This window comes from Dendropsophus ebraccatus, chromosome 3, assembly GCF_027789765.1.
Source record: "Dendropsophus ebraccatus isolate aDenEbr1 chromosome 3, aDenEbr1.pat, whole genome shotgun sequence".
In the NCBI taxonomy this organism is placed as follows: Eukaryota; Metazoa; Chordata; class Amphibia; order Anura; family Hylidae; genus Dendropsophus; species Dendropsophus ebraccatus.
In genome coordinates, this window is record NC_091456.1 from 106,267,925 (window position 1) to 106,284,248 (window position 16,324).

Consider the following 16,324-nt stretch of genomic DNA (forward strand, 5'->3'; position numbering starts at 1 on the left):
AAGCCCTAAAAAATTCACCTGGGATTGCACTTAAGCTTTACCTTAAAGTTTAAAAACAAGCAAGTATGGACATTGTTGAATTATGAAGTGTGATAGTCAGACTTAGGTGTGAAAAGAAAGTAACTTGCTTTAACTTATACGTGAAATTAATAGTTGTTAGATTATTATAATAAGACATTTGAAGGATACTGCCAAGCCCTTGGATATAGCGAATATTGAATGATTGTTTTGTTATTATACTGGAGAACTGTGGAGTTAATTTCAGACTTGTTAGTGTTACTGCAAAGCCCTTGGATATAGCACCGATTGAATGACTGTTTTACTAGAATATTGGAGAACTGTGACGTTAACATCAGACTTGATATTGTTACTGCCAAGCCCCTGGATATAGCACTTTTTGAATTACTGTTGGTTGGGGGGTTGAGATATAATAATGAAGAAGTTCTTTTGTTTCTAAACTATGCTCCCGGGACACAGAAGAAAAGATCCTCATTTAAGCAGGTAAAATAGAAAGGGAAACAAAGTTAAGTATGCCTTATTGTTTCCAGCGAAACTCAGGGTGGTTTATGAAGACAAAAGTTGTTTTTTTTGACTTCCCAGAGGAAGCTCTACAATGGATGGATAGAAAGGGTCTATGATGTTTGCAATTTCTGATTGAATAGTCAAAGCTTAGAAGAAAAATTTACTTAGGTTGAGAAGCTCAGAGATGCTAATATCTCAAGCCATCTGGGGGAGGGGGCGCCAAGTGTAGTAAGGAGGTTTTTTTAATTTTCCCTCTTTTTTATGTAAATGACCTTTAAAATTATTTCTTGGAACATTTGAGGGTTAGCAGACAAGCTTCAAAGACTGGATAATTTAATATAAATGGTATTGAATGTTTACTTGAGAAACATTTAATGAAGAAGTTAGTAAAAGTGTTAAATAATATGTGGTGGTCCCACCAATACCCCTTTTTTTTATTGTTCATTTTTATTTTTTTTATTTATCAAACTGGTGTAAAGTAGAACTGGCTTGGTTGGCGGAGGCAACTAAAGACCCTATTACACGGGGCGACTTTGAGAAGCATTTGCTCCTCGTTCCCCGCTCGCTGCTGCCACGATAGCGCGCGGGTGAGAGCCGGGGGGGCCACGGGGAGGTGGGGGGGCCATGGGGAGGTGTGGGGGGGCCACGGGGAGGTGCAGAGGGGGGCTGCCCGGGCAATCGTTAGATCGTCCGGGCAGCCCATAGCATATGGCAGCAGTCTGCTGCCACCGCTCCTATGCAACGGAGCGATGGCAGCAAATCGTTGCCATATGTTGAAAGACAAACTACTACAACGATCAGCCGACATCGATCATGTCGGCTGTTCGTTGTGTTCTATTACACAGGACGATTATCGTCCGTGAAGGACGATATCGGCCGAATACGGCTGATAATCGTTCTGTGTAATAGGGCCTTAAGACATTTCTTCTTTACACCCAGGGCCGTATTTACCCAGGGCAGCACCTTGCAGAGGGGACAGCACCAGGAAGGAGGGGGAAGGAAAACTACTTTTTTTATTTTTATTTTTTAGTATCCCACCTCCTGTTCAGACTTGTCAGTGAATCTGGTGACTTTTTGAGGAGGGGTATGGTGGAATTGTTCATGTCTGGTATGGTGGTGTTATCCAATCACAGTATGGTGGTATTGTTCAGGTCTGGTGTGGCGGTGTTAAATGTGACACCTGGAGCTATTACCTATCAATCTACCAATCCTGTGGTGATAATTTTTTCAGTTAAAAACCATGAAAAACATGATTCAGACAATGTTTCTACATGTAGAGAAATGCATGTGGCCGAAACCACTTTCCCCCACACTCCCCAAGATGGTTTTTTTTTCAGGTTTAGCGCCTAAGGCAGCAGCAGCAGCAGCAGCTATTGGTTTGGCCCTGTTTACACCAGTTTGATAAATTCCCCCCCCCCCCCCATGTATTTCTCCACTGTAAGGTATAGAATCTTGTATGTATACTGGCATTTATCTATATTCCTCCCCCATTCAGATCAGTGGTTCCGAAGATTCTGTTTAAATATTGTAGAAGCAAAGATGAATGCCATTTATTAGTTGTGGGTGATTTTAATGCTATAATGAATGCACAAAAAATTCTGTTTATTCATGTTAAATTAAAACGGTCAAGACCATGTCCCAAATAGATTTGGTTTTAGGGAATGACTTATTGCAGAGACGGGGAATCTTTGGCCCGTGGGCCGCATCCACCCCCCTGAGATGATCTGATGTAGCTTTGGAACGCGTGAGCCGTGCCCATCGCAAAGAGTGCAAAGACCACCAGACAAAGGAGGGTCCATTTAGGTAGAGTAGAGGAATGAGCACAGAGACCAGCACTTAACCAGAATAACACTATACTTCAGAATTATTACAAAAACCAATGTCCTTTCTCCTGATAGACAACACAGAAGGACTGGCTTGGGTGCTTGTAGTGTAGATAAAGAAATGTAAATTGAGTAGGTTAAGGGACTGTTTTGTGCTGTGTGACAAAATTAGGTTTCAATGGAGTACTTCAGCTTAGACTCTTTGCTCCATTGCAGACTAATCCCTTTTCTGGATAGTCCCGACTAGATTCAAGATGTTTATGCAAGGCGTAGGCAAGGTGTACCCAGGTGACAATTACCCCAACTCTGGGTTTAGCACTGCATACTTGTTACTTAAAGTCTCTTATAAACATTTGAAATCCCTTGTTCTTGACAAAGGCGCTGGCCCTCAGGCCAGGCCTGAATATAGACTCATATAGAACTCCTGTTTGTTGTCTCTCTCTCACCATACACCAGCCAAAAACTAACTAAAAAACCCTCCCACCAGGAACTAACCATCCTTAATAGGGATGACCGGAACTAACTTAGTATTGGTGGGGAAGTTAGGATAGGGGAGAGTAGGACACCAAGTGGTGATAGTGCAAATGACATCCCTCATGCCAGAGTGTGACACCTGGCAGATACCTTTTTACAGGAATAAGAATTTAGTGGCACATCTGCACTGGGACAGTACACAATCACTGCCTTCTCTCTGAGTGGGCAGATGACCTGGGAGACATGGGACTTCCTGTGTTTATACTCTTCTATTAAAAAACCCCAAGTACTACAGCACTTATAAGCTACTGTAGGTCCTGAAGGACAGTACACTATGTACAAAGATGTCTGATTCCAGTTCCGTTCACTGTGTGCAGGCACTGCAGCCCTGCGGTCTTCCACTTATTACATATTGATGGCACTTGCTGTAGATAGGGCAACAGAACATTAGAGCAACATTTGGGGAAAAAAAAACTGGCTTAGGTGATTTGTACCACCAGGGCCGTATTAACCACAAGGCACCCGTGGTCCGGTGCCTAGGGCAGCACCTTGCAGGGGGGTAGCACCAGGGAGCAGGGGGAAGGAAACAACTTTTTTTTGTTTTTATTTTTTTAGTCTCCCACCTCCCGTTCAGACTTGCCAGTAAATCTGGTGTCTTTTTGAGGGGGGTAGGGGGGGGAGGTATGGTCAGGTCTTGAATGGCAATATTGTTCAGGTCTGGTATGGCTGTGACGCCTGGAGCTATTACCTACCAATCTAGCAATCCTATGGTGAGAATTCCTTCAGACAATATGCAGACTGTTCTAATCATTGATTCAATGTGGAAATTATGTTTTGAGCTGTTAAAAACCATGAAAAATGTGATTCAGACAATGTTTCTACATGTAGAGAAATGCATGTGGCCGAAACCAGTCTCCCCCACACTCCCCGACATAGGATGTCTTCAGGTTTAGTGCCTAGGGCAGCAGCAGCTGTTAATACGGTCATGTGTACCATATTTTGTATGTGTTTTAGACATTTGCATCTTGTCCAATAAGTGGGCATGGCTTTCTTGAAAATGGACACCCGTACTTAAAAAGAATTAACAATAAACGATTGCAAACTAGCGTTTTTGTAAAAGACCTGAAAGCATTCACCATAATACACAGAATGATAGTCAGTAGTTATAATCGCAATAACGATCACAATTCCAATGATTCATATACTCTAATATACAAACTATGGTAAGTACGAATGTGAAATGTGTACATACATTGAAACATTTTCGAATGATTAACAATGATTTAATGGTCAGCTCAAAAGACACGATCAACAACATACGTTTAACCGTTGCCTGCATACATGCAGAAAGATTATTGCTTATATTTGAACAATATAATTATTTTTCGCACAATAATAGGGGCCGAATTTTACACTAACAATAACACTACAATAACAGTCATTATTTACCTGCCCCTGTGTTTTTTGTGAAATATTTACAAAAGGGCCATAAGCCCAAAACTCATCAGAGCTAATTCCCACTAGTAAAATATAACTTTTATTGGCTCATGTTAAAAGTAAAAAACATTAGTGCGATTTAAAATATACGCACTCCTAATGCCCAAATAACATCTCATCCCAGTAAGGGGATAGTACCCCAATGGCTTAGTAGCTGCAGACTACCCGCCAATAGATTCAATATTTTTCTTTTTAGTAGTTTATGGACAAAGAAGTGCTATTTAAAATACACAGCGCATAGCCCCTCAACTAGTTTCACCCGCTCTCCGGCGTCATCAGGAGGTGTCATAAGCCCACCTCCTGATGACGCCCGAGAGCAGGTGAAACTAGTTGAGGGGCTATGCGCTGTGTATTTTAAATAGCACTTCTTTGTCCATAAACTACTAAAAAGAAAAATATTGAATCTATTGGTGGGTAGTCTGCAGCTACTAAGCCATTGGGGTACTATCCCCTTACTGGGATGAGATGTTATTTGGGCATTAGCAGTGCGTATATTTTAAATCGCACTAATGTTTTTTACTTTTAACATGAGCCAATAAAAGTTATATTTTACTAGTGGGAATTAGCTCTGATTATTTTTTTTGCTTATGGCCCTTTTGTAAATAGTTGCTATATATTCATCAGAGCATATTCCTTTTAGGCACATTTAGGGTTGTTTTCTGATTTTGAGAAATATGACACTATTTGTTGATTATATTCTTTTTTTTTACATGCTTTCTGTGCAGTGGAGCTACTTCTATGGTTTTTAGATGTGAAGAAAAAGGAACAAAAAGGCCTTACGCTGCAAAAAGAATAAAAAAAACTGTAAGTATATATTCTTTTAATGAATTTATGCTTTAACTGTAACTAGGGCATAACTAGAATCCTATGGGCCCCAGAGCAAATTTTGGCAGGTATGTCCCCCAGTAGTCAGGTAGGTCCACTATTAGGCAGGAATGTCCCCTAGTAGGTAGGCAGTTCCTCAATAAGCAGGTATTTCCCCAGTAGGTAAGTAGTTCCCCCATTAGGCTGGTATTTCCTCCATAAAGGCAAGCAGTTCCACCATTAAGCAGATGTATACCTCAGTAGGCCGATAATCCCCCCTTTGTGCTAACAATGAGGAAAAAAAATCACACTTACTTCTCCCATGCAGTGACCTCTCTCCCTCACAAAGCTACAGCCTGGCCACTTTGTTCCTCCTATACTCTGGTTTAGGTGCCAATAAAGAGACATTACAGCCTACACCACGGCAGAAGATATCATTCTGCTTCCAGTGTAGGCTTCAGTCTAAAGCTTTCTGCGGCCTACATTAGCAAATTTCTACTGTATGTGCATGTATGCAGGGTCCTGGATTCCCTGGTTAGCAAGTGAGTTCCAAAGCAGTGCACCAAAGGGGCATGTTTGGATCCTGACGCAGGTTTTCTGTGTGCCAAGCCTCAGAGCAATAACATAGTCTGCCTTTATGTTAGGTATGAAACTGCATGTAAAATAGGAACAAAAATACTTAAAAATGCATGAAGGCTGCTTGCATTTTAGGGCCATATCACAAGGGTAGACTGTCAGACAGGTGTACTTACCATGTAGAAATCCAGCAATCAAACAACAGATTATTCTGTGGGGATCTAGACTCACCACTCAAAAATCCCACAGCCCCAAATTGATGTCCTATAGTACCTTTAACATCTGATGTCAAATGATTATCTGGTACCATCAATGGTATCTTCCATTTTTAGGGTATAAACCCACACACCGTATATGCAGCAGATATGCAACAAATACGCAGCAGATTTGTTGGTACAGATTTGATGCTGTGTTCAGTTATTTAGATCTAATCTGCTGCGATTTTGCTGCGATTTTGCTGCGAGTTTGCTGCGTATCGCAGCAGTAAATACGCTGCATATACGGTGTGTGGGTTTATACCCTTACAGAGCAATATAATATAGTACATGGTAGTGCACATACAAATTATACTATTTTACTATTTCAGGCTATATAATGTAAGCAAAAAACAAACAAAACAAAGTAATTATATCAATTAGGTCAGAGTCAATCAGCCGACACCAGACCAGTGCACTCAAAAAAAAAAAAAAAAAGAAACAATGGAAGAGCAAATATGTAATATAATGTATTATATAACTTTTCAGATTTCATAATGATCTGAACATTATCAGTTGACTACCCATCTACTAATGTACAATGTAGAACATAACTTCCATATTCATTAGGAAACAGAAGTAGTATAAAGAGGTGAAAATTAGCTGTATTGGTGCAGCAATACTCTAGGGCAGTGGTTTGAAACCAGGGTGCCGCGGGATCCCGGTGGGAATTGTGACAGTCACTTTAAGTATCCCTCAAAGCTGCAGCCGTGCACCGTTCACTTTGATGTAATGTTGCATCACTGGGTGAGCAGGCACATTATTAAACTGAACAGAATGTAGAAGCAGGAACTGTCAGCTTCCTGCTTCTACCTTCAAACTAGGCACTTCATGCCTGCAGCCTAAGGGATGCCGGGATGTGATCTCTCCAGCAGGTGTGATAATGTGACGTCATCATGCCTGCCGGAGGATCCGTCCCCGCTGCTCGCAAGCTGGAGCCAGAAGAAAAAGAAGAGCTAGATATGGTGAGTATGATGTTGTTTTTTTATTACTGGGGCACATAAGGTGGGGGGCTTAGTAGTGTGGGGGGCACAGCATGGGGGGCATTATTACTAGGGGAAAAGCAGTGAGTACATTATAACTTTGAGGCACAGAATGGGGGACATTATTACTAAGAGAGGAAGAGCAGGGGGTACATTACTATGAGTGGGGAAAGCATGGGGGACATTATTATTAAGAGGGGCAGAGCAGGCGGTACATTATTACTATAAGGGGGCACAGCATGGGGGACATTATTACTATGAGGGGCAGAGCAGGCGGTACATTATTACTATAAGGGGGAACAGCATAGGGGGGCATTATTACGTTGAAGGGAATTCTTAGGGGGCATTATTCCTATATCAAGGGGTCAATATTACTATGTGGGAGTGTGAAGGTGGCCATTAGGGGTTATTACTTTGGGTAAAAACATTGTAATCCTTAAAATGGTTTCAGCCTTGTATCTGCTTCTGGAAGAAGGAGAGGAATGCTGGCAGCACTCCTAGGAGGACAGTGCAGCGAGCCGGGGTAATGGGAAGAGAGTGAGGGGAATGAGGAGAGGATGATGGTGATGGTAGTCTCTCCTGAGCGTGGCACTGAGCTCCTCTGTGAGGGGATGCACTGAGGGCTGCAGAGGGAGAGTGTGCTATACCCGCAGGATGGCTGGAACTTTGTCACGGTCACAGGTGGGCACGAGGGCTTCTGCAGGTACAGGGGGACTCTCTGGCGCTTCCCTGGTATCTCTCTCTCTTCTGTGGCTGCTGCAGCGGTTTCTGTAGGGGGGCTGCACCCGTGTGTAAGGTGGTCGGTGGTGTGGACCTGTAGTTCCCCCGGGGCCAACCCCAAAATACTGCTGCCTGGCAATATGGCCCCTGATGGTGGTGTGGTGCAGGTGGACCAGACAACAGGGAGACAAGGAGGGAGGCAGTGCAACAACAACTCCTCTACTGTAAGACTTGCAGGTGTTATACAGTCCTTTAGCATACAGTGATGAATACTGGTGGCTTTGACTGAGCTACTGTGCTTGTGAGAGCCTGGTGGTGTGAAGAGAGACGACCTGCCTCAGGTCCTGGTCTGCCAGTACGTGGGGGACGCTGGTGAGCACTGTGATCCCGTGGACTTCTCCCAATGGTGCTTGAGTCTGCTTCTCCCCTCCCTGTCTGCCAGGGAGCTTCCTGCAAAATTACTGGGCCGGGCCTTAGGCCACAACTTTCGGGTCCCAGAGGATCCAGGGGTCCTAGTCAATCCTACCCCCCGAATGTCAGGAAGATGGGTGCCGAGGCCTACGTTAACTCGGCTCCCTCCTACAGCCAAGTCTCTCCACTGGGTGTCTGTCTTTAGGATTCCCACTGACTGTATATGTGCTGCCCCTTTCCTGAGGGGGCACCTGACAAACTGTCTCTCAAGGTCTCTCTTTCTCTCACCTCCAGCTGTTTGTTCTCTTGCTGCTCTGTGTAAGATCTTTCTCCTTGTTCCCCTCAGCAGCTTCTCTCTCTGTGGTGATCTCCTGAGGTGATGTTATACCCTCTACAGCTGGTCACTTGTCTCCTGTCTCTTGTCTCAGCTTGTCTCACTTGTCTCAGCTAAGCTCTGCAACAGCCAGCCTTATATAGGGGGCCTATCTGCATAACCACACCCCCTTCTAGCAACTTCCAAGCTTACCACACTACCTAGAGCAGTTCCCACTAAGGTCAGTAGATGTCGCTGTAGTGTGTTGTGTGCAGTGCAAAGCATGTAACCCATCTCTGCCTGCCAGTTACTGGTACAAAGAAATACAAATAACAGTTTAGACAATAAAACACTTGTTGACAGGTGCCATCCTCAGCCCAGCCACAGGAACCATGCTCTGGTATACTACAACAGCACTATGAACCTACATCGCAATCACAATACACAAGCAAGAGAGACACTTTTTATAAACAACTTATGGTAAACAAGACATTGTGCCAGCCTGACTGCGCAGCACAGGAAACCACTGACCATCTATGGACTGACCTATCAGAGTGTGACATGTATGTGTCTTGTGACTTACTTAATTTGGACAGGGATAGTCACTTGGGAATAAGGCAGATAAAATGTAAATCTCGCCTTATCAGGAGCACAGCAGGGGAAATTATTATTGTATGGGGGTACACAGCATGGGGCATTATTACTATATGGGGGCACATAGGGGGCTTTATTATTGTATGGGAGTACACAGTAGGGGACATTATTAATATAAGGGGGCACATCAGGGAGCATTATTATTATAAGGGGACATAGCAAGCGATCCTACATACAGGGGGCAACCCACATACCTACTCGCCTACTGCACATAACACCAAACAGGGCTGTTACTACAGTTTGGAGGCCTATAGGAAAGAGAAAGAAAAGAAAGTTGCTAGAAATGTGCGGTGCCTGAGATGTTGGTCTGGCAGGTTCTGAAGAAATGAATTGTAGCTAGAAGAAATCATCATAGAGGCCTGCACCTCTAGAGGAAAAGGGAAAGTGATTCCTCAGATCAAAGAATACGTCACCTGTAAGTCACTGAATGGCGTTTTTTGTATTTTGTAAAAGGTTATTTGTTAGAGGTGCCCTGAGCTATTTTTTTTTTCCAAGGGGTGCCTGGAGGTGGAAAAGGTTGGGAAGCACTGCTCTAGAGAAATATAATTGCCACAGTACAAAAGTTTGTTGAAAAATTATCAATCTTAAATGGATACTGTCAATTTTAACAACTTCCCTCCATTTGATAGCCTTTGTGATTCTTAACATATTTGCAAATCATTTTATTTACCAAAAGTTACTACCTACCCCAGAGAAAAACAGTTCTAAAGCATTGGTCAATAGATATCTCACTTCTGTACAATCTGCTGCCCTGTGCCTGTTGTCAGGGAAAATTTGTTTCAAGTAATAGACAGAGCAGGAAAAATTACAGGAAGTGGAATTTGGGCTTAGCAACTGTGATGTGCAGGAGAAAGGGAGTGAGCCTGGTCTGAATACCTGCAAGCAGAGCCTGTCTGCTTGCCGAAGATGATCCATACTGTTAACATCTTCCCAACCTATGTAGTACAGATACAGCATGGGTCAGGTGAGTGAGTATGAGGCAGGCTCAGAAGCCAGTACTGCATCATATCCTGCAGATAGCAGCAAGTTCGGTAATGATCGACATGAGACATCACTCCAATGCCAGTCATTTAACTTTTTAGATGCATTGATCAATAGCGTCTGCCTGTTAAAGACTTTACCAGCTGACCACTGATCTAATAGTAATAACTAATAATAACTAACAGTGCATTTTTTTTACTTTTGCCCTACAAATATTACTTTCTGGCTTTGTAATATACTATATGATAAAATAAAGGGTACCGGTAAAAATCACAACTTATTCAGCAAAAAATAACCCCTTCATACAACTCTGTCAGTAGAAAAATAAAATATAAAAAATATAAAAATATAAAAGTAATCAGGTCCTCTAGGCAGGCATAAATATATGGTAAAAGTAAAGATTAGTTATAGTAAATTTAGCAAATTAAGCAGAGTACAATATTCAAAGGGATACTCTGGACAATAAAATTTTTTGATATATTGTTGACTTTGCATAGAACATAATAAAGATCCTATTCTTACCTAAACAAATTTCCCTGGGGTCTTACAGTGGCGTCTTCACGTCCGCTAAATGCTTTTGCTGCTACTACTAAGACAGACTTGTCTCGGCAGTGATGGCCCGCTTAGCCAATCCAATCTGGATTGTCCAGAGAAAAATATTTATTTAAATATTTGCAAGTGCCTAGGTAGGCAATAACCTGCCACAGATTTTCTGCTGGTGCCAGTCCCGCTGCTCAGAGATTCCTGTGTTTTGTCCGAACACAGAGGAAGTGCCCACTCAGCCAATCACTGGCTGATGCAGGTCACTAACATGGCAGGAATTATCTATGTTGGCATTTCCTATGTGTCTAAATGGAAACAGGAAGCTCTGACCAAGTGGCGTACCTACCATAGAGGCAGGGAAGGCAGTTGCTATGGGGCCCCTGGGGGGACGGGGGCACGGGGATGCTCAGGGAAAATAAGAGCCTCCTGTGTCCTTCTACTTAATCCCAAATTTGGCTCCTATCTGCCCAGTTGTAGGCTTATTCAGCCCAGAAGAGGCCATTGCTAGTGTGAAAATGCTCGAGTAGGGACCATGTCTCGAAGACGCCTTAACGTGGCAACATCGTACACTCTGTTTGATCAAATAGTTTGCTAAGATCCTCACTTTTTAATATCTACAGAGCAGGTGTTTACCGTGTGTACGCTGGGAGGAGTATATACAGTAAGCCCTTGCACCTGTGGGTTGCTGTTGCACCTTCTGTTTTTTTGTCTATATATATATATATATATATATATATATATATATATATATATATATATACACTACCGTTCAAAAGTTTGGGGTCACATTAAAATGTCCTTATTTTTGAAGGAAAAGCACTGTACTTTTCAATGAAGATAACTGTAAACTAGTCCTAACTTTAAACAAATACACTTTATACATTGCTAATGTGGTAAATGACTATTCTAGCTGCAAATGTCTGGTTTTTGGTGCAATATCTACATAGGTGCTTAGAGGCCCATTTCCAGCAACTATCACTCCAGTGTTCTAATGGTACAATGTGTTTGCTCATTGGCTCAGAAGGCTAATTGATGATTAGAAAACCCTTGTACAATCATGTTCACACATCTGAAATCAGTCTAGCTCGTTACAGAAGCTACAAAACTGACCTTTCTTTTGAACAGATTGAGTTTCTGGAGCATCACATTTGTGTGGTCAATTAAACGCTCAAAATGGCCAGAAAAAGAGAACTTTCATCTGAAACTCGACAGACTATTCTTGTTCTTAGAAATGAAGGCTATTCGATGCGAGAAATTGCTAAGAAATTAAAGATTTCCTACAACGGTGTGTACTAATCCCTTCAGAGGAAAGCACAAACAGGCTCTAACCAGAGTAGAAAAAGAAATGGGAGGCCGCGTTGCACAACTAAGCAAGAAGATAAGCACATTAGAGTCTCTAGTTTGAGAAACAGACGCCTCACAGGTCCCCAACTGGCATCTTCATTAAATAATACCCGCAAAACACCAGTGTCAACATCTACAGTGAAGAGGCGTCTGCGGGATTTTGGGTTTCAGGGCAGAGTGGCAAAGAAAAAGCCATATCTGAGACTGGCCAATAAAAGAAAAAGATTAAGATGGGCAAAAGAACACAGACATTGGACAGAGGAAGACTGGAAAAAGTGTTGTGGAAGGATGAATCCAAGTTTGAGGTGTTTGGATCACAAAGAAGAACGTTTGTGAGACGCAGAACAAATGAAAAGATGCTGGAAGAATGCCTGACGCCATCTGTTAAGCATGGTGGAGGTAATGTGATGGTCTGGGGTTGCTTTGGTGCAGGTAAGGTGGGAGATTTGTACAGGGTAAAAGGGATTCTGAATAAGAAAGGCTATCACTCAATTTTGCAACACCATGCCATACCCAGTGGAGCCAATTTCATCCTACAACAGGACAATGACCCTAAACACACCTCCAAATTGTGCAAGAACTATTTACAGCAGAAGCAGCCAGCTGGTATTCTATCGGTAATGGAGTGGCCAGCGCAGTCACCAGACCTGAACCCCATTGAGCTGTTGTGGGAGCAGCTTGACCGTATGGTACGCCAGAAGTGCCCATCCAACCAATCCAACTTGTGGGAGCTGCTTCTAGAAGCGTGGGGTGCAATTTCTCCAGCTTACCTCAACAGATTAATAGCTAGAATGCCAAAGGTGTGCAATGCTGTAATTGCTGCAAAAGGAGGATTCTTTGACGAAAGCAAAGTTTGATGTAAAAACAATGTTCTTTTAAATACAAATCATTATTTCTAACCTTGTCAATGTCTTGACTCTATATGACTATTCATTTCACAACGTATGGTGGTGAATAAGTGTGACTTTTCATGGAAAACGGTAGTATATATATATATATATATAGTAAAGTGTGTAGCGAGGGGGGCCCCATACCGTTTTTTGCTATGGGGCCCTGTGAATCCTAGCTACGCCCCTGCTCTGATCAGTGAATCATCAGCAGGAAAGTAAGGCCCTAATTTTTTGCTGCAGGGATCACAGCCTCAGCACAGACCTGTAACACTTACGGACATTTGAACAGGGCCATAGAAATAAGTGGGATGTGTGTACAGAAATTATGGCCGTGTGAACATATCCTAAGTGTTTTTTTATATTTTACTGCCACCCTGAACATTTGTAAATACAAACCATTTTCTCTGAATAACCCCATCAAGTACTTACTAAAATTCTGCAGCCTGTACATATCTAGCAAGTGAACCGGAAAAAGTTGATGAATACAGTGAAGAACATTTACTTAACATACAAAATCTGTTTATAAGGACTAGTTACCAGCATAATTCTAAAGAAATATTGTTTTACTTTACAGATTGATAAAAAAATTGTAAGAACTGAAATTGGAGTACTGCTACGCCTGTCACATCCTAATATTGTAAGTTTCCTATCTGTGTAATTACTATTTTTTTATACTGACACATTACTAAGGGCCCTTTTACACAGAAAGATTATCTGACAGATTATCTGCCAAAGATTTGAAGCCAAAGCCAGGACTGGCCCCACCAGAAATTCAATCCAACCAATGGGAGAGCCGGATGCAAGTCCACCAGGTGCCTGAAAAAACATACAAACAAAATATAGTTAGACATATATCTTAAAAACCCACAAATACATTAAAAACAAGTAAAAAGTTTTTTATATATGTCCTGAGTCTGAAAAGACCTGTAGGAGTGCTATGGGATATTTTTTATTTTATGGTTTAAAACAAAGCTATACTTGTTTCCAGGTCCAGTCTCCTGAAGGCAGATTTTCTTGTGTCGGTTGGAGAGAAAAAAACTGAACTAGGAAGTCCTGGCTAGTACAGTGTTACAGCTTAATGCATCCAACAATCCAAATGATCAAATTGATGCCTAATCAGATGACTGGCACTACCTGTGTTTAGTCTCTTTTTTTCAAAGAGTCTAAACACAGGGTGTGCCGTGTTTTCCTCTGAAGAGGACTCACTCTGGAACTTGGACTTGTGCTAGTCAGCTCAGCAATAAAACCATTAACTAATTTAAGACCAAACTGATCTGTGGCTTTGTTCAACAAACCTAGGTCAATACTGGAGGGCAACTTCTACAAGGCCTTGTGATAGGCACAGAGTTTAAAGAGGTTGCTGGTAACTTGCTCACAATCACATACAAGTATCACATTAACAATTAACCCTTTGGATTACCTCAGTGTGCTTGCTGTAAAGCAGATCCAGGCAATGTACAGCCTGTAGGCCAAATGTGGCCCGCTAACTAATTCAGCCTTGCTTGTGTCCCCTTACAGCATCCCTAGAAGCTGTGGTTAGGACATCATCTCTCCAGCAGGCGCAATGATATGAAGTCATCGCACCTGCAGCAGAATCCATCTTGCGGCTCACAGACTGGAGCCAGAAAATGGAGGGACCTTCCGCATTCCTGCAATAGGGGGGGGATGTACAAAACAAGGGGGCATTATTACTATGGGTGGGGGTGCATAGCAGGGGGCATTATTACTATATGGGGACACAGCAGTGGGCTGTATGAATATATAAGGGGGGTCATAGAAGGGGATATTATTACTATATTGGGGATACTACATAAAGGGGCAACCCACATATCTACTATCTATCTATCGCACATACCACTAAACAGCAGAATTACTACTGTATGGGACCCTATATGTAAGAAAAAGGGGAGGACGCTGAAGAAAAAGTGTGGAGCCCATGATGCTTGACTGACAGGTTTTAAAGAGATGAATTGTAGCTGAAAGAAATCATGAAGGCCTGTGAGTCTGTCCCTCCAATTGAGTCCATGTGCACTGTGCTTCCATTTATACTATTTCTATGCTGCACAGTTTGTGCATTTTGGTTACACATTTGTAAGTGCTTCACACTGCAAAGAGCCATAGAAGAGGCAGCTGCCATATAAATATTATTAATAATGATTAATAATGCTTTTGTCCATCGAAGATAAATTAATTAGAACAACTTTCTCTAAACAACTGATTGTATTTGTTTTAGATAAAACTTAAAGATATCTTTGAGACCCCATCTGAGATTATCCTGATTTTAGAACTGGTAACAGGAGGAGAACTGTTTGACAGGTATATATTAAATGCTTTAAAAAGATTGGGAGACATAAAACCGCCTGAGCTAAAAAAAAAAATCTGTTGTACTTTGTGAGAAATAAAAATGGCTTGTGACTTGCATCACAAACATTTTCAATGTGTTTTAGACACTTGTGCACCTCTCTCAACGGAAGCGGTGTGGCTTATTGAGAAGTGGGTGTGACTGTGGTAAAATGGGCATGGCCTAAATGCACCAAAAAATGCACCACTGTTTGCATAACACTAAACATAAAATAATAGATGGTGCAAACTAATAAATGGCGCAGACTTACTAATAGTAGGCTTTAGATGCATCAGAATTTCAAACATTCTGACACTGTAAGTTTATACTATGTCAGGCCTTGTTTACACATTGTATGGTTAAGTTAAACAACGGCCATTGCTGCAGCTTTGCAACAATGGTCGTTGTTAACTAACAGTGCTTGATTACACTACAGTATATAGAACACCAGCCGTGGTGTATACACTCTATATACACTACGGCCGGTGTTCAATGCAGCCGCACAAAATACTGACATGTATATTTTGTGCGGCCACTATTCAATAGCAGCCGCACAAAAAAAAACTGTGCACACAATGTAAAGTATGGCTTCCTGGCGTACTTTACATTGTGTGCTATGGCTAATTGGAGTGTGGGCATGCCCGAATGTGCCGGCATTCCAATTAAGATGAAATGCTGGTCACCCGGCTAATACTGCAGTATCAGCAGGATGAGCATCTCAGACAGCAGCCGTTCTGTGACATGGCCGTGTCACACAATGGCCGCTGTTTGTGCCATGTGTAAACATGGCCTAATACTGTTTTGATTATTTTCCCCAATGTACAGAGTCTGGTTATAATTATTAGGTTGGTCCCCACAGTCCCTGTTCAACTCCTGGTTCCGATCTCCTTTCTTCTTCCGGCATACTCAACCAATCACTGGCTGAGATGAAACGCCTCTCCCAACAGTGATGGGCTGAACCAGCATATACTGCTTCGAGCAGGAAGAAGACAGGAGATTGGGGAACCAAAAGGAACCAAACGTACTCTTAGGAGAGGGGGGGCTGACACGCAGCTTTTTGTGGCAGTTTCTTCAGTGAGTTTTGCAAACCAAAGCCAGAAGTGGATTCAAAGTGAATAATAAAGGAAAGGATTCTTCCTGCTGGATCCACTTTCGCCATGGTCTCAAAAACAGATTGACAAAGCTGTGTGTGAA

General features: G+C 42.2%; 1 protein-coding gene across 7 annotated transcripts in view; it reads left to right on the forward strand.

The window, feature by feature from the left end:
- LOC138785936 (calcium/calmodulin-dependent protein kinase type IV-like) overlaps window positions 1–16,324 on the forward strand; it is a 94,342-nt gene that overhangs the window by 42,908 nt on the left and 35,110 nt on the right. For 4 of the 7 annotated variants that reach the window (XM_069962420.1, XM_069962421.1, XM_069962423.1 and 1 more), the window contains 3 exons: window positions 5,042–5,120; window positions 13,364–13,426; window positions 15,023–15,105. In XM_069962420.1, the coding sequence (XP_069818521.1) occupies window positions 5,042–5,120; window positions 13,364–13,426; window positions 15,023–15,105 (225 nt within the window). Of the gene's footprint in view, window positions 1–8; window positions 64–477; window positions 502–5,041; window positions 5,121–13,363; window positions 13,427–15,022; window positions 15,106–16,324 lie in introns of those variants that run through there. The other 3 variants (XM_069962425.1, XM_069962426.1, XM_069962422.1) reach the window with 3 other exon arrangements.